Source organism: Pelodiscus sinensis, chromosome 4, assembly GCF_052426305.1.
Source record: "Pelodiscus sinensis isolate ZL-2025 chromosome 4, ASM5242630v1, whole genome shotgun sequence".
Lineage (NCBI taxonomy): Eukaryota > Metazoa > Chordata > Testudines > Trionychidae > Pelodiscus > Pelodiscus sinensis.
Window position 1 is genome coordinate 51,402,811 of NC_143055.1, and position 24,487 is coordinate 51,427,297.

Here is a 24,487-nt window from a genome sequence, read left to right on the forward strand (position 1 = left end):
GTTACTTTCAGCTTCCTTTTGTGATAGTGGTTCATTTAATTTTGTTAGAGAGCAAAATAATGGATGCCTCTGTGCACTGAGGGAAAGGATCATTTTTTATCCTGATGCTGTTGAAAAAGGCAGCTATGTTGACTGGCTGGAGTGGTAATGTCATTTTCATTACTGATATATATTTGTAGGTGCTCTGCTGTTTTTACAATGTAAAGTTGGCTTCTGAATTCACACTAGGTGCATGGGGTATAATGGAGTGTTTTAAGCTGAAATACATGCAGTAACAGACTGCTGTAAAGTACAATCCATGATCAATGGTTTTAGCAGGGACCTCAACATATATGCACAGTGAGTTTGACAAAGTGAAAACTTGAATAGTCTTAACTTGTAGGTTTGAAATGTAACTTTTACAAACCCTTGAACTTGAAACATCTTAGGCAAACCTTGATTAAAAAGATTGTCTGGGCCAAAAGGTTGTAGTATATATTTATAAAAAGTTGCTGCTCCTTTAGCTCCAATAACAGCAACTCTCCCACACAGCATTGCATCCTTACGCAAAGAAAGACATTCCTTTCTAGAACAGTCTTCCCAAAACCTATTGTAACCCTCAAAAGTGCCTCCTAGAAAGATTAGTAGAACAATACACTTCAAGCAGAGAAAGTGCAAGTATAGTAAAGTGAATTATTTACACCACTATCAAACTTTCCAGAAAAATGAACCTTTACATACATTGCATTTGGATTAGCTTGCTGCTTAAGTGTTCTAAACATCTGGGAAAAGTCATCAAGCAGCAGCTGTCATTTCTCAAGAGCATTTTGCTCTTGCTCAGATTATGCAGCTCGTGTTCAGCTGGCATGAAGGCAAACCCTGTGCCTCCACCTGTCTAGCTGTAGCACTTCAGGAAGACAGTTGGCCTGTCTGTGTAGTTAATCCACTTCCAGGGGAAGGGAGGGGCAAAAACTTGCCACCTGTCTACACTGGCTGTGAGTTTTTGCACAAGAACACTGACGTTCTAATGTAAGAAATCAGTGCTTCTTGCGCAAATACTGCATTGTGGTGCGCCTGGCAGATGGCAGCTATGCATGGCTGTTCATAGGCCTGGCCCTTGCCTGCCATCCATACTGGGAGGAAGGCCTCCCCTCGGCTCCATGAGATTGTGGAGCATGCAGCCCGTACCTCCAGGACATTCCACTCACCCATCTCTGGACAGGTGAGCAAACAATGGAACCGGGCTTTCAGATGCCCGAAGGTGCACTCCACTTGGTTGCAGGCCTGGCTGAGGCGGTAGTTGAACCGGGCCCAGTTGTGGTCCAGCCGCCCCGTGTAGGGCCACATTAGCCAGGGCAGCAGGGGGTAGGCCGCGTCCCCCACAACACTTGTGGGCATGGGCACATCTCCAACAGTAAATTCCTGCTGGGGGAAGTAAGTGCCTGCCTCCAGCCTGCCAAACAGGCCAGCATTGCATAGGATGTGGGCATCATGTGCAATGCCGGACAAGCCTGCACCAATGTCCAGGAAGCGGTCATGAGGGCCTGGAGTACAATTGAGAAATACCCCTTTCTGATTATAAAATGGGCTGCTTGATGCTCCGGGGCACGGATGGGGATGTGGATTGCACCCAGGGCTCCCCCACAGTTGGGGAACCCGAGAGCAGCGAAGCCGGCTAGCGTAGCCTCCATAGTACATAGGCGGATGACTCTCGGGAGCAGGATGTCATTGATGGCATAGACGACTGCAAAAAGGTGCAGAGAAACACAGGGGAACACATCACATAAGGCAGGGTGACTGCATGCTCCCTGGATGGGGGGGTGCCCCCCGTGATGCCCTCTGTCCTCATACCTACACACACGCACCAGGGCCCCCTCACTGCATGACCCCTCCCTCCCCACCAGCAGGCCTGTGTAAGGGAGTCTTGCCTGCCCCGGGCATGGAGTGCAGCACCCTTCCCCCCCCCCCCCCCCACCACTCTCCCTGGGACTTACTTACCTGTATGACAACAGCACCAAGGGTGGATCTGCCCACCCCAAACTGGTGTGCCACTGATCGGTAGCTGTCCGGGGTGGCCAGCTTCCACAGTGCGATGGCAACCCTCTTGTCGATGGGGATGGGTGCCGGTTCTCTGGAGCGCAGGGGTGAGCCAGGCACACAGCTCCAGGAATGTCTGCTTTTGCATGCAAAAGTTCCGGGGCCATTGCTGGTCGTCCCACTGCCCCAGGACCAGCCCGTCCCACCAGTCGGTACTGGTGTCCAGTCTCCATAAGGACCTCTGCACGGTGGGGTGGGGATGGCACAGGGACGCCATGGCCTCCCTGGTGAGGGAGTCCAGAGTGATCTGCACCGTGAGGTCCTGGAAGAGGAATGCAGCAGCCTGGAGCAGCAGCCTCAGGCACTCCAAAATGGCTGGAAGGGGCCAGAGTAGGCACAAGGCCACCCCTGGGTCCATGGCACAAGAAACCAGCTGAGAAAACAAAATCAGCCAAAGGCACAAGGCAGTGGTGTCCAAAAAGGCAGAGGGCAACCACAAATAGAATACAGCTGTCAGTCCCTGCAAGAGGTCCTATAGCACACAGCAGGAGAGAAATGGCTGTCCAGGGAGATCCCTTTAAGCACGCGTCTCAAAAGAGCTCCAGCCTCTGCCCCCAGAAAGGGCTAGTGCCCTTTTGTCCTCTTCAAAATGGTTCCAGGCTTCTGCTTTTGAGCAAAAGCGTGCCACCAATGTACACGTGCTTTTCCGCAAAAGCACATCGTTCTTACCATGAGTCCCGAACCAATATAGATGCTCTCTTGTGCAAATACTTTTAACGCAAAAACTCTTGCATTAAAATATTTGTGCAAAATCATGCCAGTGTAGATGTACCTCAGTGTGGTCACCAATTGTTGTGGGTTGGTATAATACTTCTTAAATTACTTGTTTAGCTTTAGGAAACAAAATATGCATGTCTAAATTATTATAATGTATTTATTGCTACCTGCTAAGTCTGTTGTGAACAATTATATTAATACACTCATTTTTCACAGCAAACTTATTCAGTCCAGGTAAGCCCAAGAACAAATTAAACCCTTCTTGTTGGTGTTCAGGGGAGGCAGTAGGGGTTAGGAGCTATGGGGTGTAAGTGGGTGCCCAGAGGAGGCAGCAGATGGCTGGATCCTGAAGCCCCATGGCCATGGGACTGGCCTGGGGCAGAGCCTGCTGCCTTGCCACTAGAACCCAGGCCTTAGAACCAAACACCCCATGCCCTGAGCCTGCAACACCAGAACTGAAGCCCACCTGTCTTAGGAGTGGGGGACTCACCAACTGCCTGCTCCTCTAGAGTTGTGTTGCTGACACATCAGCCAACACCATGCAGGTGCAATAGGGAGGTCCTGCTACTCTGCTTTTTCCACAGCAAATCTCAGCCCACAAAGCTGTGGCTGTAACAACATCCAGTAAGCTTTCTTTTGGGCTTTGGCAATTGCCCAACTGAAATACTAGGAAAGAGCAAGTGAAGTTTTCATTTACCTAATGTAGGTTTGTCCCATCGTTTGCTAAATTTTTTCCTGGCTCCAGCCTGATGCTTTTATATATAAATACAGAGCCCTAGATGAGAGCTCTGTAGTGCTCATCCCTCATCAAATGGATGGTCTAAGCAGTTACCTGTACATTGCGCATAAAGGCTACTCTAAGAACAGAGAGAGGTTTCTAAGTAACAAGGTTAATTGGATTGCCTCTGTTCATAGGGAGGAAACAGATGTAGCTGTAATATTGGGGCCAAGTGAATGTAAACAAAAACAGCATAATTAAGTAGATTAAGTCAGTTTTTCCATAAAACATTTCAGTGCAATGCTGAGGTAGTGAACAATACACACAGGCATCAGTGAAGGCAAGCCAATCTGAAATAAAACATTTCCCATGTTTTTCCATGTGATTTATATTTCCAAGATTTAATAATGGAAGCAAAAAAAAGCCAAAAACCTGCTGCTACTTGGCTCTGTTGGGTTGAGCTGTAATTCTGAAGACATCAGTTTATTTCAAAGGGGACAAAGAATTTAAGATTAGTACAAACTTGCTTATCTTTTTAAAGCTGCACAAAGATCAGCATAATTAAAGATAACTTGGTAAAGCAAAATTCTTTGTCTTATTTCTCAGTATGTTCAAGTACACAAAGGGGAGAGGTTAAGCTACCACCAGACTTTTCAACAATCAGGTTTGATATGTTGCCAGTGCAAAGTTTTCAATAGAAACTGGACCAAAACAAAGTACAAGTACAATCTACAACATGAATAAAACAAGTATCGGGAGAGCAATGGGAATGTTAGACATTCCAGAAAGCCTAGTAACAGATCTTATGCACAACTACTTAATGTAAATGTTGTGGTTGTGAGTCTGACTGCATAGGTTAGATCCATGTGTAACAGACTGTCCTTGTACAAACTTCCTTAAGCTGCTCTATGATTATACCTGAAAACAAGCCTGAGTCTAGTCCTAAGTACAACTCATGCTAGATTTTACAGCCTGGATCCTGGAACTCTTACTCATGTCAGTAATCTATTCATCTGAAACCCCTCCTGTCATAGTTCTTTTATAATCCCATCCTGCAGACCTTATTCACAGAAGTTGCCCCATTGACTTCACAGAAGTAAAGGAGCAAGATTTGCGACACAGCCATTTACCCTACACAGGTTAATATAGGGTCTCATGCTAACCAAAAAATCTATTATTTAATCTCCCAGACCATGAACTAAGCTAAATCTCTTCAATTGTCATTCTTGCTCAGCAACTGTGGCCAGGAAGTTTTACCAAGTTAAAGTTACTATTTCTAGAGCCTTGCAAATTGTAGATATCTGCAGCTCATTTTTGCAGATAGGGATGTGGCTGCAATACAAATTTTGAATCTGGAACTCAGCAAATATGCAGGTATTTGCTTTATATCATTTTTGCAAATGCAGATACAAATTTAGTATCCGCACATGGCTCTATTTGGCCTTGTGTACACCAACAAACGTCACCACCAAAATGACAGAATTCTGTCTATATTATCACTTCCAAAAATTGCTACCACCAGACTAGTACCATCAGTGTTGAATTACAGCGATGAAGTTGGCTAGCATAGACAGCATTTGCAACACCAGCTGTGTTCTCTGGGAAGGAAAAAAAAGCTTTTCATTCACTCATGCCACCTGTTTATATATAGCATGTACCACACATTTTTAAAAATTTCCTCAAGGTGACTAGGATGATGAAAATTCATTTCAAGACCCAATCAGTAGTGATAGTAATGGAGAAAACAGTGCATCCATAACTCTATACAGCACAATTCATGTTAAGAGTGAAAATTATTCATGTTGTTTTAACTACTACTCAAGCTCAACAATACATTTACAAAGATTAAATACTTTTTTCCACTAGCCTTTTGAGGCAGAAAGTAGTGCTGGAGTTAACTAGACTATGGATTTTTAATCTTTACAAATATTCAACAGTTACGGGTCTTGTATAAATAAGGTGCTGGTTCCCAAACTTGTACAACAGTGAAATGTTACTGAACAATACTGCTTCAGTTATAGCAGCAGTTTGAATTACAGCTCTTCTAGGATTCTAGGAAAATACATTGATATTTCCCAATTTCATTTCTAAGAAAACTATCTTTTTACAACAAGACACCACCATTTAGAGGTCATTAGTTTTTCAGCTAAAGAATTGATAGGACTAATTCTGCATTAACTTCCCCCAGTTTCTGTGCACTCATTGCCAGCAATGGAATTGCATCAGTACATTTTCACTCCCAACGTGAAATGATCAATGTTCTGACAATGAAGTGGTGTGTCAGTTTGCCTGGAAAGTTTTTTTAAATAAACCTTTTAGCATGTTTACCACATCCCCAGTATCTTTAGTTACAGGGTACAGCTTCATACTTTCAGATCCAATTCCACATTCCAGAGTAACCCCAATGCCAACCGGAAGTCAGTGGATTTATTTCAGTGTGAGAGCAGGATCTGGTCCAATCTGCTTCGTTAAACTATTGCATTAGGTTCCATGCTGCCCCAGATCTGCATACAGAACTCCTATTTATGTGGGTGTAAGGAAGGCCTTTAATGTGTACTCTGTATCAGTTGTATTAGCTGAATGTATGACTTCGCACTTCATTATTAAAACATTTCACTTGCAAATAGTACGTTAAAATAATACAAACGTGATCAGTTTCAAGATAAGGAAGACACATAAATTAGGTCAAATTCTGCCCTTCTGTTACACCTACACATCATGAAGAATATACAGATATATCCAAGGGCATAATCTGCACAGGTAATACTATTATTTGAAAGCATCAGATTATTTTTACTAAGACTACCATCTGTTTTATCTCTCTTACATGAGGACTGGAAACATCACAAGATGCAAGAAACGCTGACATCTCTGTAATCGGCAGGCCAGGCCAGCATTTTATGAAGCGATACTGAAAATAGGCAAGAAAAAGTGCAACATACATTTTTAATATAACCTCACTCCCAATTTGCCACCTTACTGTTCTTTGTTGAGGTATGGAGGAAGAGGTTAAAAAGAAGTGCCTTTGGTATATTTGTTCAAATGTAAGAGACATTTAACCATGGAAATCTCTAGGATATAAAAGTGAAATTAGAAAAGTTACCAGAACCTTAGAAGCTACAAGAAGTAGAATTTCAAATGAGTTACATTTATTCAATTAAAAAATAGACAGTTAGTAATGGTCACATGAACACTAGGGAATTGTATCTACATTTCCTGACGTCAGTATGAGCGGCACTCGTTTTCTACATATACAAATCTAATGCCAGTTAGAAAATACAAAACCAAATCAAATCCCAAGACACTGTGAAATCAACACTGCTTAAAACCTCAAAATTTAATCCAATTGATATATTTTAAAAGAAATAATTTTTCCTCATTTAAAAAACCCAACTGCTTTCAAAGCAGTTACATTAAGACCATTCTCAAAAGTCTTTCATAGATAGTCATTCATTTTGATTGTCTATTAGTGCAGCACCTCTCAGTGTTCGCTGGAATCGCCATAGTAGGCAATACAGTATTTTGTTTATACACAGTGTTTTGGTTTTATTTTTTTCCTTTTTATTTATAGGTACAATTTCTCCGAATAACAGCATACCATGCTGGCAAAACCCATGCAGATGACAAAGCATGAAGCAAACAGAGCCTGTAAATTACTTGTTTATTAAAGAAAAAAAACAAGGAATGTAGTGTTAAAATCAGGATATTAAAAAGTCTCATGGACAAACATTTAATTTAAAAATCTCAAAATTGTTCTCATTTACTATGAGTCATTCAACATTTAACTTCAAATATAATGCATACAAAATTCTTTATCCCAATTATTTTCAAATAGCTTTTAACATCTTCCACTGGGGATGAGTAAAAAAAAGTCTCTCCCTTTCAGCCAAAAATAATAATTTCCCCAGTCATTCTCAAAGTGTATCTTGTTTCAAGAATGGTTTCAAATGGAGACACTTATGAATCTAACATGCATGTACTAACACTGCATGATGCCATAACACTTAAAATACACTCATAACTACATCTGGTTTCATCTGTAAGAATACTAGTTATTCTAGAATTGGTGACTGCAGTAGTCTACTAAAGGCCACAGCTGTAAACCCTCTACACATATTTTAATGCAAATTATAACCCCAGGGGCTGTTTAGAATGACTGAACAGGCTAATATGCCTCCTGATCATTTCTCTCACAGGCAGTTGTGCAACTTTCAAATAAAACTCTAACAGAAGCTAATATTTATGTAGATTTAGCCTCTCTCAAGGCCATATTAAAACAAAACAAACCATTTTTAGATGCCTTTTTAATCTCAGACTTAGAGCCTCAAAGGATCACCGCATTTAGAAACATTTTCCAGAAATGTCTCTTTTTGACAATTTTCTACATTCTGATTCCTTTGGGCTCCCTTTGAACTGTTCCATTGCCTAAAATAATTAACTGTTCTCCAAATGGTTCTTTTCAGTAAAGTGCTTCTCATTATTCCCAAAGACTTTTTAAAACTGTGCTACTTGAGTCTTGCAAGGGTTTCTCTTTTACCCATGAAAAATTGCTGGCATGGGCACTGCTGAGAACTAAGGACCCTATTCAGAAGCTATGGCAGCACTGACTAAAACTGGACTAACTTACATGCTTCCAGTTAGGGTGTACTGCTGAACTGGGGCCTATCCCTTGTAAGGATTTGGGATAATTAACTTTGATGTTGGTTGGCAGCAGGCATAATGTCTACAAAGATATTGATACACTGGAGCCATCGCACCAGGAGGTAAACTTTCCCATAAAATGGAAGGCATATGGAGAATTCTTACTATAATCTTTTCATATTTATATACAAATATATATTAAATATAATATAAAAATAGCTATATTTCTTTTCTCTCTGAAATTCTGAGGCTTTTCCTTGAGTTCTCACCCAAACCAGGCAAACTTAATTTTCTCATCAAAACTCTTAAGAAAATACAGCATGATATTTTACTTAACTGTACGTCACCAAGGCATTTAACCATAATGCAACATTTTCTCCTTCTGAGCCAACGTCCTCACTCCTGTCAGAGTCATTCTGCAATAGTACACATTATAGCATTTGCTGCTGTGATATCTAGGATGTCACAAACAACAGGTTTGCCAGACCAGCAAATAAGCTGGGCAGAAACAGGCTGATTGGATGAGAGAACAGATTGGGGCCCATTTTCTTCTCAGTGAAGTCAATGGAGTTTTGCAATTGACTTTAATAGGAGTAGAAGTAAGCTCATTTGGACACAAATCATTTAATAATCAGTGAAACAGAAGGAAAGCATCCACACCAATTGAGACAGTGAAATACTGTGTGCTTTCTCAGTTTTTTCTTCTAAACATTTGCCTGAATCGTGACAGAAGCTTTTCAAATGTATTTAATGATTCCCTCCACCCATTTCTCTTTATCAGCTAACAGGAAATCATAGCTTCGTTTTTGGATGACTTCTCCCTCTGAGCTTATGGAAGGCTTCTTCATAGAAATACAGAATGTTTCCTCTTAATCTTCTTCCAATAGCTACGTCAATTAAAAAATCCTCACACCTAGGTTAGGCTGCCTTTTTATTGTCTGATCTTCCACAGTATTTTTTTTGGTTGAAAGGGGGTTTGAGTGAATCTTATATTTAAAACCCTCAGCTGTCTGCTGGTTATGCTCTTTTTCTGTAACTGCAAATGTTTCAGCCTGTTAGCTAGTTTTACCACCATACTATAATTCTAAGAGTAATATTAAAGCTCTCCCAATTTTCTTTAGTGCTATTTTATTGTAATTAAGTCAAAACTTTTATCTACCAGGTCTATTTCCCACTAAAAGTCTTTATGGAATGGACCTCTGGTCAATGCAGCTTAAATTTTGGATACAGGCGGAACGGTATGGCAGGATTAAGCAAGGCAATTTGAAATAAAAAAAATTCAATGCAGTTTTGCTTTTCTATAGCTTAAAAAATGTGTTTCTTACAATAGTACTGGTTCAGGGAATGACAGAAATCCCTTTAAAGAGCATAGAGATGGAAAGTTTCCTGGATATGTTTAATATTTGTACCTGTCCTGCTCCTTGTTGCAAGAGGCTTCCTACAGCAGAAACCAATCCAATTCTCTTTGGTTCTTTACCTCTTATGCCCACCTCCCTTTTCCAATGTGATTCTTCCAGGGTCCACTATTGATCTGCTGTTTTATCATTTGGAGCGTGGGGGCTATTCTGATGAAGAGATGACAGTGGAGAGGCAAGGCTAATTTTAGGAAGACGCCTCAAAAAAATAACTGAATCTAGTGCTCACTAAATTAGCTCTACCTTTAAGTCAGCTTTGTTCACCCAATAATACAATCAAACTGTTTCTATTATTTAATATTAAACCATAATTTAATTACATTCATACAGCTCTCCCTAATACTCTTAATTTAAATTCATCTTCTTGACTAAAAACATTCCCTCCTCAGTCTTAAATTTAATTAATTTTCTCTTAACTACCAAGTCTACTTTGGTAGTCTAGCTTGGTATTAACTCACTTTACTCTGCAGATGTAGTTTGTAGGAATTAGTACCATAGAAATCTACTGAACATTTAAAAATAGCAAATAATTTCTGTTGGAACTTTTTATTATCTTTAAGAAGTGAGGTTGCCTTCTGAAGTCTTAATTTAGTGGTATCCCTTACAAATCAATACTCAGTGTTAAACATGCAGTCCTAATCCCCTTTATTTTTCCATTAAATTCCACTCAAAGTAAATTTGGATCTGATCTAATTAAAAAGTATCAGCTTACTAAAGAGCACAGCCCCTGCCTTTATATTTTATAGGTAAATCATTTAATATCAATTTCCATTTTACTGTTTGAGGGGGGAGCTACTCCTTTTAAAAATACTCATGACTCAGACAACTGTTAAAATACTTGTATACATGAACGAAATGAGATAAAGCTATGAAGTTGACACACCTTTTGTTGAGATTGCACTAAGACTTCAAAATTGTAAAATTGTAACAGATTCAAGACAACATAATTCAAGATGTTCAATGTTATCACCTGAATTAAAATCAAGGCACTATGGGTTTCTTGTTTTAAAATAACCCTGAATCAGTTCTGACTAAAGAAAGATCTAATTTTTAAAAGGAGAATAAAAAGATTCCAACATATTTTAACAAGTTACAATTCTCACCACAGAGGTGGTTAAAAAGTGCCTAAAATGTTAAGTGTAAATATATTGTTGTGCAAATTACTCCTATAACTGACACATTCTTGAAAATTACTTTCATGAGTTTTTTTAAACCTTTTACATAAATATTTCCAACTATGATCTATATCAAAAGATAGCATTGGGGAGTAAAATTCCAAACCATCAACAATAAAGCAGTGCAAATTCCTATTTTCAATCAAAAACAATGAATAATTGTGAAATAATGGATGATATTTCTGAAATCTGAATGTCTTGAACCCTGATGCGTGACCATCAGATAAAAGTTTCATCAATAATTTAACTCCAGAAAGTCCACTGACCAGCACACTATACCTCACTGAACAAACTGTGACATCGCAGACAAAGCACAAACAAGAGACTTGTGCCCACATTAAAGGTGAAAATTATGATGCATCATGTTGTAAACAAAAGGGCAAAAGAAGAAAATATTAGTCTGAGCATGGTGAGAATTTAGGGAAACATATTCAAAGCTACAAACAACAAGATTACATTTTCATGCATCATATAAAATATTTTTGCTCTCTCCTTTTATCCAGACATATACACATTATTTTACAACATCTGTACAATACAGAATCTGATTCCACACAATATTCTGAAAATATTTACTTGTCCCATAATAATCTGAAAAAAAAAAATTAAATGTCTTTTGGACTGTATTTGTAGCATTATCTTGAGCAACCACATGTCAATGGTCACAACCGACAAACCTACAGGACTACTAAAAATACCAATTTTTAGTACCCTTTTCAGTTCACTGAAGCTTTGAGACTTGATCTGGACAAGTTATTATGTGGCAGCACATCCTTTAGAACACAAACATTGGGACAACTAAAACACTGTCAAAGTTGGCCATGTGCCTGTTATCTTTTGCTGTTTTGTACCTAAGGTACCTTCACAACATTCTGTAGTAGTTTCTTCTGCAAACAGATTCCCAGAAGTTAGAAGTAGACCTCAATACTGTACTTTATAAAGCCTTTGGACTTCTACCTCTACTATCATCAGTGCAATTGATTATGGAGCAGCCCCTCCCTGCTGTTTGCTTCTAGAAGAAGCAAATCCCCATGCTATTGTGGCTGAACTTTGGAAGGATCAGTTATGTTGTCAGTTCTATGTCGTGAGAGTTGTTGCTGCTGCTGCTGAGATTGATGCTGCTGGTGGTGTGATTGAGTAAAAGTGCTTTGTTGTAGTGGGAAAGCAGCAGAGAGAATAAGTTGAGTGGATTGATTTCCATGAAGTATCCTGGATGTCTAAAAAGAAATATAAGATTATTATTGCCCAATTATGAAAATGCAAGTCTAGTTACCTTTTTAAACTATCACATGTAGTTAAATATCAATAGGACCCTGAGTACTTTCACTTACAATTGTACAACATGAAGATTCATTCAGAATAAATCAACTAACTACAGAGTATTCATATCTGCAACATTTAAACAAAGCAACTAATGGACCTCTGTAATGCCAGTAGCTAGGAGTACTATGGCAATAGAGGCAGAAATATGCAGCAACTGTAATTCAAGGCTTTATAAGAGCACATACCCCTAATGACCTGAGTACAGCTAATGCTGAGCTAAGAACCTAAGTTGCAATCTTAACATTCTTTTAATGGAATGCTCACACACATCCCTATTTAGGGATGCTATAAGAGATGTTCTTCCTTTCAAAGACAACACAATTTCAGATCTAAATAGTTTGGTGTCTAATTCAGTGGTTCCAAAGTTTCGGTTGTAACAGGTTGCCCGCTAATGGACTGGCAGCTGGTATGCCCTCTTTGCCCCATTCTCTAGGCCTTCTTGAGAGACCTATTCCAGTACATTGATTCTGCAATGTCACTGCTGCCTCTCCTTTTATTAGTTCATTCTACTTCACCTTTACCCTCTTCAATCTTTAATTTCTCTTACTTTTAATATACGTTTTCTTTTTTGCTCTTTATTTGCAGTCTGTTACCCCTTCCCTGCCCTTCTCTTTGCTCTCTGAGTTAATCTCTTCTCCCCTCGATGGTGGCTTCTCTCCTTACTCGTGAGAAAGCTATTTGCTACTCTGGCATCCTCTGGTATCTCCATGAGGCCCAGGCAATATGTGCTTCTGCAGCTACACAGAAACAGAGAAAAGACACTAAGGCTGGCATGATGCCCCTTGAGCCAGCTCTCACACCTTGTTAATTGTGGACCACCATGGAAACTGGAGGGAATATGAGGTTTACAAAAAGAGTCCTGCCCCTTTGTTTTACTTAGAATCAAATCATCATGTGTATGGTGAAATGAGGTGGACCTGGATGACAATTTTCCCTGTCATTGTTTCTCTCCTTTTTTCCATGCCCCACTCCTAGGCTACGTTTAGATTACATCCCTCTGTTGACAGAGGGATGTAAATGAGGCACTTCCAAAGTGTAAATGAAACGGGGATTTAAATATCCTGCACTTCATTTGCATAATCATGTCATTGAACTCTTTCAAAAAAGCTTGCCGTTTTTGAAAGAAAAACCGCATCTAGACAGAGGGATGTAATCTAGACATAGCCCTGGTGTGTACTCTAATGCTCCACAAATTTTTCAAACTGCAGTTCTTGTTTGTGAACTTGACAATAGACTGCAAGAGACTTTAAATAACATCTATGACAGAACCTCCTCTAGTGCACATCACTAAATCTGAGATTAACAAAGTTGCTTATTTAAACACACTCAGGCTCTTAATTTGCAGAATATGCTGAACCTGTTTACATCACTATCAAAATTTGTGCAATTTGACAGATTTCTTGCCAGGGCTGCATTACCTGTAAGAACTGCTGCGGATGCTGTGCCAGCTGAGCTTGAGACGACTGCTGAACTGTACTGAGCTGCTGTTGTTGCTCTTGCTGACTCTGTTGCTGCTGCTGTGTCATTGATAATGTCTGTGTCTGCTGCTGTTGTGCAGCAAAAGTGGGGTAGGCGGTCACCACCTGTCCCATAAACATAGTGCTTGGAACCATTACCGCTCCACATGCTACAGGGGCAGTGACTAATTTTGTGACAAGCTGCTGACCTTGAGAAAACCTGTTAAAGGAAAAAGACATCAAAAGCTCCTATCAGCTTCAGGTACACTGGCTGAACTTTCCTATATCAATTTGACTGGGTAAGTGCCAGTTTATCACTCACATGATCATTCAAAATAAACCTAGTTTTCATCTGCTTACTACAAACTAAGCAAATTCAGATGAAATGGGCTATATATTTCCCTTAAAACCCCACCACTCCACCAGTGCCTCAACACGGTAAGCTCTAATGGAGATAAAGGAGTATCTCTTTGCAAATTTAGTCTTCAGACTACAGAATGTGCAGTTTTATTGCACTAAGTAAAACTTCATGAAATTGCTGGCTTAACTTTTGTCTCCTTTTCCGTAAGATCTGATGTCTACTAAAGAATGGTGAGCTCTAGCAAAATCATCTGAATGAACATTGCACCTTTATTTTTACCTGATCTGTCTGTCCTGGGTGAAAGTAGTTACTGCAGCACTCTGGTTATTGTTTTGTGGTAAACTAGATGGAATCTGGAGCACATTTCCTGTTGTTGGCTGGGAAATCACCATAGTGTTATACAAGGGGGCAGAAAGTGTATTCTGTGATTGATTGGTAAGAGAAGTCTGTTGATTGTGTCCACTAAGTAGATTTTGCTGTGTATGCTAAGAAAGAAAAATACATAATATGTTAATTAAATACAGGTATAAAAATGTAAAAATAAATACTCTTTTCAAACTCAGAGAAGGTACAGCTTGCTTTTCAGGCATAAATAAAAATGTTGTACATTAATTGTTAATTATTGCACATTCTAATAAAAGTTCTTATATACTACTATATACTTTTAAACCACTGTACAAAATAATTAATCCATTCCTACAATACCTTTCGAAGTTATGTAAATACTTAATTATCCCAGTTTTTACAGCTAAACAAAAAAAGGTTAAATTATTTGCCCCAGACCACGCAGTGAGTTTTAGTGCCAGGATTAGAATTTAGGAGTTCCTTACTCATAGTTCCTCTTTCAAAGCTCTTAAAACCTTAGGACAACCGCACAAAAAGGAGAATGATAGGTCAGGCAGAATTACAGTTGTAAGCATGCTTAGTCTCTGGAAGTGTTGAGGCGATATGGGGAGGGAGAGAGAGAGAGCGAGCATGTCACTTTGCACTAGTTCAATCAGCTTTAGTGAGCTATATCTGGAGTAAAGGAAATACAGGGCACCAAGACAACAGGCTTTCAAGGATGCTAGAAATAAAAAAACTAGGGATTTGACTATGTGAACAGGTAGGGGATGGAAATCTTTAGGGCTCCAGAACACCTGCATCTTGCTAGGGCTAAAGTTGAATTGAATCTTCACTAAAATGAAGAGACATCATTACTAAATTAGAGTTAAATATGTGTTTAAAGTATTCTCAGGTACTGCACCTGCTCTTATTGTCCTTTACCCAATTCTATGGCGTTATAAGTTACATTTTTAAACACGTTCCTCTGCTGAATGAAAAAGCCAAATGAAAAGGGAGAATAATTATCTAAAGCCTGCTCTCGAGGATGGGTCTTTCCAAAAGAACTAGTTGTTATTCACTGCTCATCATTTACATTTGATAATTTTTCTGTCAAGAGAAGACTGAAATCTAAGCCTTTTCCTGAAACAGAAAATTAAATGTATTTCAACCATCAACATTTAAGGCATGAACCTGTTTCTTGAACATTCAAAATTTCCATTGACTTCAGTGGAAATGTTCTCTATACAGAATCATTTCAGAATCAGACAGAACCATTATAGGTTTCACTTCTGGTACTATGTGATTATATTACCTAGTATTGGTACTTATGACAAACTTTACCTGTGTTGCTGTACTCTGCAAAGGCTGCTGCTGTATCATGTGCTGAGTACTAATATGCCCAGTGTTCATACCACCTTGAATTTGATTAGCCTGAACAACTTGACCTTGCATGTTTATTGGTGCAAGCTGCTGAATGCTAGAAGAATTTCCAGAAGTAAGTTGCACAGAACCAAAGTTTATTCCAGGAGTTGATTGCTGCAAAAACATCTTTAAGAAAATCCACAAATTAGTTTTCTTAAAACAAACTTATGATGTCTTGAACTATTACTAAAAATTCTTAATACAATATGTTTGAAAAACAATTCAAGATAGATATATTGATTAACTGTTGATACCAGAGGCTTTAAAAGAATATTATAATAAATGGATAATCATAATTAAAATCTCTTGCACCAGTTTTGTTCTGGTTTAACACCATTCAATATAATGTAAGTCTGGTGTGAAGAGAACTTGATCCCTAAATATTTAGCTTAAGGTTTGCATTTAAAAAGAAGTACAAAGACAATTGTACAAAATTTTGAAAAAGACAATATTAATTGGAAACTGTATTTCTTTTTCCAGCAGTTTAGGGAGGCAATGAAGGGAAAATAATCTTATAATGGATAGAGACAAATATTATACAGAATTTTTTCCCTGCAAAATGACAGTCTGTAGCAACAATCTCTAAGGTAGGGCATTCCCAATATTACCCATTTTAACTAAACTGGTGGAGTTCAGCACACAGAAAGTTAAGTCCTTACTAAAGTTAATCCAACTGCAACTAACCTGAAGCCCTTGACCATGGACCATTTGAAGCTGTTCTTGAATCTTACGCAACTCTTCTTGCTGCCGATGAATATTTGCCTCTATCATTCGTGTTCTTTGCTCCAACTGGTCCTTTAGGTGCTGCATGGCTCCCAATTGGGCTGAAAACTGAAACATAGGCTGCAGAGCCATGCATAGATTAACAGAGTTTAAATCAGAAACTGACAAATTTGACCTATAAATGGTAAATCATCCCTTCTTAGTAGCAATGGGAACCAAGCCCTATGGCATGTTGTCTACTTCTCTTGCATCCCCCTTATCAGTAATGGAACTGGTCTGTGCACACACACCCCATTACTGAACAGTTAGCTCAGCAGAGCAGCTTGGCCTGAAGGTGGAGCTGGGAGCATAACTGGGGATAGAGAAGGAACGGGGGCTCGAGATGGAGCTTGCCCAGAGGCAGATTTGGAATGAAGACAGAGCAGGGGGCAGATTGGAGCTGGGGGGGGGGGGGGGGGGAGAGTGGAGTGGAGCGGAGCAGTTGCTGGGGTTGGAGCTGGGCAGGAGGCAGAGTGAAGTTGCAGCTGGAGCTGGACTGGGGGTGAAGTGGGGTGGAATGGTACAGGTAGGGCTGCGCTGGGGGCAGAGTGGAGCTGTGGCTGGGATCAAAGCTAGTAGGGGATACAACAGGGTGGGGTGACACACTCTCTCCATCACCTGTGCAGAGTCTCACCTCCTCCAAATGTCTCCTCCCCCCCCCCCCGCAGAGAAGGCATGCCTGAGTTTGGGGACTGCTGTTCCAAGCACAACTGTGAAAACTTCTGGTATTAAATAGTAAATGCATGTGTCAAAGGACTCAGAATAACTCCTCAGCCAAAAACCCAAACATAAAACACTCAGACAGACAATTGTCCTGTTCTGAAGTCAACCTCTCAGGACAGAGCATGGAGCTGTCAGGACAGAGCATGGAGATCACAGAATCCTAGAGCTGGAAGAGACCTCAAGAGGTCATTGAGTTCAACCCTGTGCCCAAAGCAGGACCAATCCCAGATAAACTATCCAATGCAGGACTTAAAAACATGTAGGGATGGAGATTCCACTACCTCCCTTGGTAATCCTTTCCAGTGCCACCCTTCTAGTAAAACAGCTTTTCCTAATATCCAGCTGAGACCTCCCCAACTGCAACTTGAGAGTATTGTTCCTCATTCTGTCATTTGTCACCACTGAGAACAGCCGCTCTCCATCCTCTTTGGAACCCCCCTTCAGGTAGTTGAAGGCTGCTATCAAATCCTCCCTCACTCTTCTCTTCACTAGACTAAATAAGCCTAAATCCTTCAGTCTCTCCTTGTAAGTCAAGTATTCCAGACCCCTAAGTCCTTTTGGTTGCTCTCCGCTGGACTTACTCCAATACGTCCACATCCTTTCTGTAATGGGTGGCCCAGAATTGGACACAATATTCCAGATGTGGCCTCACCAGTCCCAAATAAAATAGAATAATCACTTCTCTAGATCTGCTGGCAATGCTCCTCCTAATGCAACCTATTATGCCATTAGCCTTCTTGGCTACAAGGGCACACTGTTGACTCATATCCAGCTTCTCATCCACTGTAATTCCCAGGTCTTAACCAGGACAAAAGCCATATAGGCTACTACAGTTCCCCACTGCCATGCCAGTACATTCTAAATCTCCCTCCTATCCATCTGAGCGTGCATTCAATGATAATCAGATTTTATTGCTGTTTTTAACTTTGAACAGTGACAATTTATGTCATTTGGACTTTTACAGATCTGGTAGCAAATAAGGTACTTTAATTTGTACTAAATGAACTGCAATGTCAATTACCTGAATCCAAAAAAACTGGTTAAAAATCAGTGGGAAAATTATTACACTCATTTTGTGAGAAATTTACCTTCATTAGGCATAAGAAAGAATGCAAGTAAAGATGACTTAAAATAAACTTCCAATACACAGTTCAGTTAATGAGAAAATCCTTCATCCCATATTCCTAAATGGAGTTATTTTTTGAAAGAGCATGTCAAATATACAAATCTAATCCATACCTGGGGCATGCCTGGCTGGATCTGTAAAGTTGCAGGCTGAGATATCATTGGCTGTGCTAATGGTTGTCCAACAGATTGGGCGTTTAAGGACTAAGATTTAAAAGCATACCATAATTATTCAACAGAACTTGTCTCACACTAAATATTATTAAAGTATTTAAGTGTCAATTCCAATATGGCACAACAGTAAATTTTGTTAAAACCCACTTTCACAGAACTAAAAGCCAACAGAAATGTTTCTATATTTATCTTAATATTTCAAAGGGATAATAGTTTTTAAGCAAGTGAATGTTCCCTGCGATGTCTGAAATCAAAATATTGCAGCACTATGAACTTGCAGATACAAGTGATGACATGGAGTATCTTTGTTCAAGTTATAGGTCAGAAATAAACAGAGAATATAAATAATAAAAGGAAACTGAAAATTTAAAATTTCAATAACTGCAAGGTAGTGTTAGTAATATTAGTAAAGATACTTATTTGTTTTCAAACATTTTAAAGTTGACAACATTATTTTATCCCTCTACTCAAACCATCTCAAACCAATAACAAACCTGCCTCAAACCCAGTCAACTAATAGCTCATAGCAGAGGGTACATAGTGGATTTTTTAATATAATCAGGGTTTCAGGAACTATTGCATAACTTTGTTATTGGAATGGATATACCTATTATAGGAAAAATTGAATGAGAATGAAAGCACAGATTTATGCCTCAAACTAGGGATAATAAATATCCGTTAACTGAATGGCCGATTAATATCATGAATTCTTATAGATTACTCGAGTATTCTATAGTCCCTGGGGGTGGGACCAGCAGCCAGTACGGGGCTCTGGCCCCACTCATGAAGAGTCTCCTGCCACTCGATGCTGCTGCCTCTGTATCAGAGACAGCAGTGTGGGGTGCCAGACAGGAGCTGGTCGGTGAGGGAAGCCAGTTTAAAAAACAGCTCCCCTCATGGACCGGCTGGCTGCCTGTCGCACCACGCCTCTGTATCAGAGGCAGCAGTATGAGATGGCAGCAGCCCCTGTCTAGGGTGGAGGGGTGTGATGTAGTGGGCAGGCAGTACACTCTTTTGGGGCAGGCATTCACTGGTTGCTGTGCTTGGGCTGTGGGTGACCCCTACTGGCCTGTGTCTGTAAGCACTGCCCAGCAGGGGGGACCGCCTGAGGTCACAGACAAAGACCCAACCGGTCCTACCTGTTGAGAGCAGAGAGTGAGCAAAGGAGGTGAGTGTTCGGGAGAAGGGTCAGTTTCGGCTGGAGGAAACCATGAAGGGGACAGACTAAGCAGAGGGTTGGGAGTTTGGGGGCCTAGGCACCCCATCCCAAGGGGTCTGAGGCATCCTGGCCCTGACTCCTGTAGCCACATCACGTCTATCTTGTGTTGTACCCTGGAGAAGCAATAAACCCTCTCTATTTTACTGGTTGACGGAGTCTGTTTTGGCAGGATTGGGGGGAACCCCGACACGCCATTACAGGGGGACAGGCCTGAGCTCCTGGACCTGGTGCGTGCCTGAACTGAATTGTGCTACCTGCCTACCTGCCTCCTAATACACTTTAAATGCAGAGCTGCAGCAGGGGTAGGTCCCAGAACTAGCATGAGCCAGGACTGAGCTGGGATGCTGGCTAGCCTGCTAAAAAATGTATTGGTGAAGGGATGGGATGTGTGTAGCCTATTGCATTAACCTATAAGCTTTTGCTTATCAGTTAATTGGTTAATCGACTACACTATTACATCCCTACTGCAAAAACTTGAATACAGGTGTGCATATTGTAACACGGTGGCTTAGTCCTCTAAGGGCTAAAGGACTGAACTTGCTCAAGGAAGCACACTTGAGCAAGGATCAGCTGATTCACCTATAAAAAGCAGCAGGAAGTTGCAGAGAGAGTTCTCAGGGAGAGCAGAATGCAGTACAGAGGCTGCCAGGAAGCAGCAGGCTCCATCAAAGAAACCTGGAACTCAGGGAGGGAGACTACTGGTAAGCAAGGCCTGGGAAGTGACTGGACAATAGGGTAAACTTATGAACCTGAGGAAGGACTTAAGCACTTTATTTTGAATGTTTATTAATTTAATAAACCAAATCCCAAGGATGCATGTCAATACACAAAAATGTTTGAGTGTTACTCAAGAAACCCTTTCTTTGAAAGTGGAGACTGAGGTTGGGAACTAAATTTCAGGGTCATCTGAAGGTCCTGAGGGGGTCATGGCGGGTTGCTACCCAATGACACACATGCTTAACTATCAGAGGGGTAGCCGTGTTAGTCTGGATCTGCAAAACCGACAAGGAGTCCTGTGGCACCTTAGAGACTAACTGATGTATTGGAGCATAAGCTCTAAGTCTGGTCTTGAAGTTTTTTTGCTGCAGGATGGTATATCGCAATATACCAATATAATATACGCCATCATGTGCCAGCAATGTCCCTCTGCTATATACATCGGCCAAACTGGACAGTCCCTACGCAAAAGAATAAATGGATACAAATCAGATATTAGGAATGGCAATATACAAAAACCTGTAGGAGAACACTTCAATCTTTCTGGACACACAGTAGCAGATTTAAAGGTAGCCATTCTGCAGCAAAAAAACTTCAAGACCGGACTTCAAAGAGAAACTGCTGAGCTACAGTTCATCTGCAAATTTGACACCATCAGTTTAGGATTAAACAAAGACTGTGAATGGCTAGCCAAGTACAAAAGCAGTTTCTCCTCTCTTGGTGTTCACACCTCCACATTAGCTGCTAGAATTGGGCATCACCCTCCCTGACTGAATTAACCTTGTTATCTCTAGCCTTATTCTAGTCTGCATATTTATACCTGCCTCTGGAAATTTCCACTACATGCATCTGACGAAGTGAGTCTTTGCCCACGAAAACTTATGCTCCAATACATCTGTTAGACTATAAGATGCCACAGGACTCTTTGTCGTTTATGCTTAACTATATGTAGGATCCCAACAAATTCAGATATATGAACAATACATCCTGGATCATGAAATGATACCTCCATAAAATCTGGCTACTGTTGGGAAGGAGAAGCTCCTACCAAGTGCTGGGCTCCAGATGCTAGTCCTAGCTGGGTTAAGGAAGGGTGGGATCCTCTTCCCTCGCAGGGGTTATTCTTGGTGATGGATCAGACCCACCTCAAGGAACCTCCCCAGCTGCAGGAAGATCCATGGCTGCTGGCTGGGAGCCCAGTTCTGAAGGCAGAAGTTGGCACATTCCCGGAGAGGAGTCTGACCTAGCCCCAGGAGCAGCCCCTGCAGGGGAAGAAGTCCCATTCCTTTCCAGCCCCACTAGGATTAGCAGCTGAAGTCAACAAATAGGAGACCCTGGTGGGGGCACCCCTATCTAGCCCCTTCCCAACTTCAGGTGCAATTCTCAGGGTTAAAGGGGCCTTGGACAGTCACCTACCCATAGGGCTGGCTCTGCCTCCTCGAAAAGTGACAACTCCTCTATATCCTGTGACCCTCAATTCTGCACTGCTGCTGACTGCGGCATTAGCTTTAGAGCTGGGTGGCCAGTTGGCAACTGCTGCTCTCTGGCTGTCCAGCTGTGAAGGCAGTGCTCCTGTCAACAACAGCACCATGACCCTCTTTTGGGTCAGGACCCTCATGAAATTTGAGACGTAAACCTCCAAAAATGTGAATGTGACCTTTTAAAAGCATTATGACTATGGAATTGACCAAAATGGACCATGAACTTCATAGGGTCCTAAATGTGCATGTGAATAGTCACACTTTGAACAGGGAAAGTTAAAAAACATGCATAAGAATTTGTGTTTGTAACCTTAATCATGCAATCTTGGTAATCAAGTACCCAGACTGAAAATGTTTTCACTTCTAGTTCAAAATCTATGCTTAAAGGAAAAAATGCAATTTACTGTAGATTTAAACATTTTCATTTACAAGTTAAATAAATGGATTGTACACAGAGAGTCTCTCTCCTCCCCTTACCTGACTACTAAGCGATGACCTCCTTGGTGCAGTCTTTTCATGACCAGATAAGTTTTGTCTTGGAGGAGTGTTAGTGTCTATTGTCATTTTTGTCGGCGTTGCTGCTGATTAATGTAAAAGTGAAAACACATTTTGTTAATAATATTAATGACAAGCCTGTTCCTGTAACTGATTACATCAAGTCAAAGAGGTTTGCCTGAGTGAATACTTCAGGCAAAATTTTCAAAGTACATTTGTATCAATTGTATAGGCCTGGTAGTAAGAAATAAAATTTTGTTTTATTATCAGATGTTTCAAGGGGGTGTCTACTGGGCAACATTTAAACTCAGAACTACATGGAAAACTTGGTACCCTCAGGCTGCTGCGCTACTATTAGTTAAGGCACTAAGGGGGGGGGGGAGAGGGAGGATTTTCAATTCAGTGTTTCATTTAGAATTATTATTAATAAAATATTTTGAAAGTTTTAAAATGTATTATTTCAATAACACAGCAAAAAAGGACAGATCCAGTCTTTCATGATAAAGCAATTATGTTTTCAATGTTCAGCACTTACATGAAGGATCTGAGACTGCAGTATGCGATGATTTCCTTGAACTCCTGGAGGAAGCTGAAGGTGTACCGCTGTGATCAAATCTTTCCAAAGCTTCTTTGAGGCTGACTGTGTTTATATGATTATCAGACCCAGAGTCCTGACTCTGAAGGGGTACAAATAACAACGATTTTATTTGGTGATCAGTACATATATAACATATTTCAATTGGCAAACACAGGTTAGCAAATTAAACAAACATCTGGATCAATCAATCCTCTGACACACCAAATTGCAGATAAAGAAAGGTGAGACAAAGCCATGAAAATTCAGAATACAAATATGCAGGCAAATGCTGCAACTCTGGGTCCTGCACCAATGCATCTGTGTTGCTACATCGACTTCCTTCCCCTTTCAGCAACATAACTCACTTTCTACTGCTGAATAAGCTATTCCACTTTTGGAGGAGCCAGAGGCCATTCAGGGATAGTTAGCTGTGCCACAAGCAGCAATTTCCACGAGGAAATTTGTCAGACTGCCATAGGAACACAACATGAGTGCCTGCCCCTGACTGATCTCTTTGAGGCTCAGTACTCTGAACACCTTCAGAGTCTCAACCCGAGGGCACTCATCCAGTAAGAATTCTGGTTGCTTCTGAGAAGCAGGTGAAGGCCATGTGATGGAGCTACTGCTGTCCCCTTCTGCTGATTTCCTATCTAACCCTCTCTTATCTGTTCCTTGTTTTTTCAGATGCAAGGGACTATATCAGCCTTTGTGTTTAAAACAAAGCAGTCCCAATACACTATTGTAATACATATAATAAACCTAAAAATAATAAAGAAGAACTCTAAGGTGAGTTACCTTGAAGTGAAGCAGTCACCTTCCTATATCTTCTTAGCTTAGGCATGAGATAATATTTTAAAGTTAAAAAGCATTATATTAGCTGTAGCAACAAAGAACAAAAACTTTCCTTCCTTCAGATTAAAAAATATAATAAAGTTATGAAGCTCACTTTATTTGCTGCTATCTCTGGAAGAGACTCTTCAATACCAAGTTCTCTTCGTCTTTCTGCTCGAACTTCTGCATAACTATAAAAGAACAAACCATATTTATTATATCTTGTTTAAATGTTTACAATAATGTCTTAAAGTGTAACTTCCTCTATCATGCTGTTATGCTCATGGAATAAAGGGGACAGATACTCAAGGAGGTTTCACAATGTCTTTGCAAATTAATACTAAATTTAAAACTAAATTTAAAACTAAGTGTTTAAAATCATCAGCAATACAGCTGTCAGTTAAGAGGACTTCTCTAAAATTAATAAAGACAATTGTTACCTTACTACAGTATGTGTACAGACAATAAACTCTGGCCTGGAATTCCACTGATGATAAGTAATATAGTAATGTGTTTGTAGCCAAATCCACTGCTGCCCCTTTGTCAGGAACCTGTAATAACATGACTTCCCTTTTCCATATTGCATTACTAGAAGATAAAAAAAAAAGAATAAGACTTCTTTGCTTTCACATTATGTGAATTCTGTGACACACTAGTAATTCAATTATTTATATTATTCACTAAATCTAAACTAAGAAATCTTCACCTGAATTTGATGGCCATTAGACAATAACTAAAAACAAGGTAAGAAAAA

The 24,487-nt window shown here is 40.3% G+C and overlaps 1 protein-coding gene across 5 annotated transcripts in view; it reads right to left on the reverse strand.

Annotated features, from left to right (window-relative positions):
* Positions 1 to 7,158: 7,158 nt before the first annotated feature.
* Positions 7,159 to 24,487, reverse strand: part of CLOCK (clock circadian regulator) — a 103,909-nt gene continuing 86,580 nt past the window's right edge. For 4 of the 5 annotated variants that reach the window (XM_014568699.4, XM_075930395.2, XM_006113487.5 and 1 more), the window contains 10 exons: positions 24,174 to 24,321; positions 23,849 to 23,924; positions 22,861 to 23,002; positions 22,308 to 22,411; positions 18,354 to 18,443; positions 16,314 to 16,472; positions 15,549 to 15,755; positions 14,163 to 14,368; positions 13,484 to 13,742; positions 7,159 to 11,959 (listed from right to left, as the gene is read on the reverse strand). In XM_014568699.4, coding sequence (XP_014424185.1) covers positions 11,777 to 11,959; positions 13,484 to 13,742; positions 14,163 to 14,368; positions 15,549 to 15,755; positions 16,314 to 16,472; positions 18,354 to 18,443; positions 22,308 to 22,411; positions 22,861 to 23,002; positions 23,849 to 23,924; positions 24,174 to 24,321 — 1,574 coding nt within the window. In that variant the 3' untranslated portion in view covers positions 7,159 to 11,776. The remainder of the gene's footprint in view (positions 11,960 to 13,483; positions 13,743 to 14,162; positions 14,369 to 15,548; positions 15,756 to 16,313; positions 16,473 to 18,353; positions 18,444 to 22,307; positions 22,412 to 22,860; positions 23,003 to 23,848; positions 23,925 to 24,173; positions 24,322 to 24,487) is intronic. The other variant, XM_006113488.5, reaches the window with a different exon arrangement.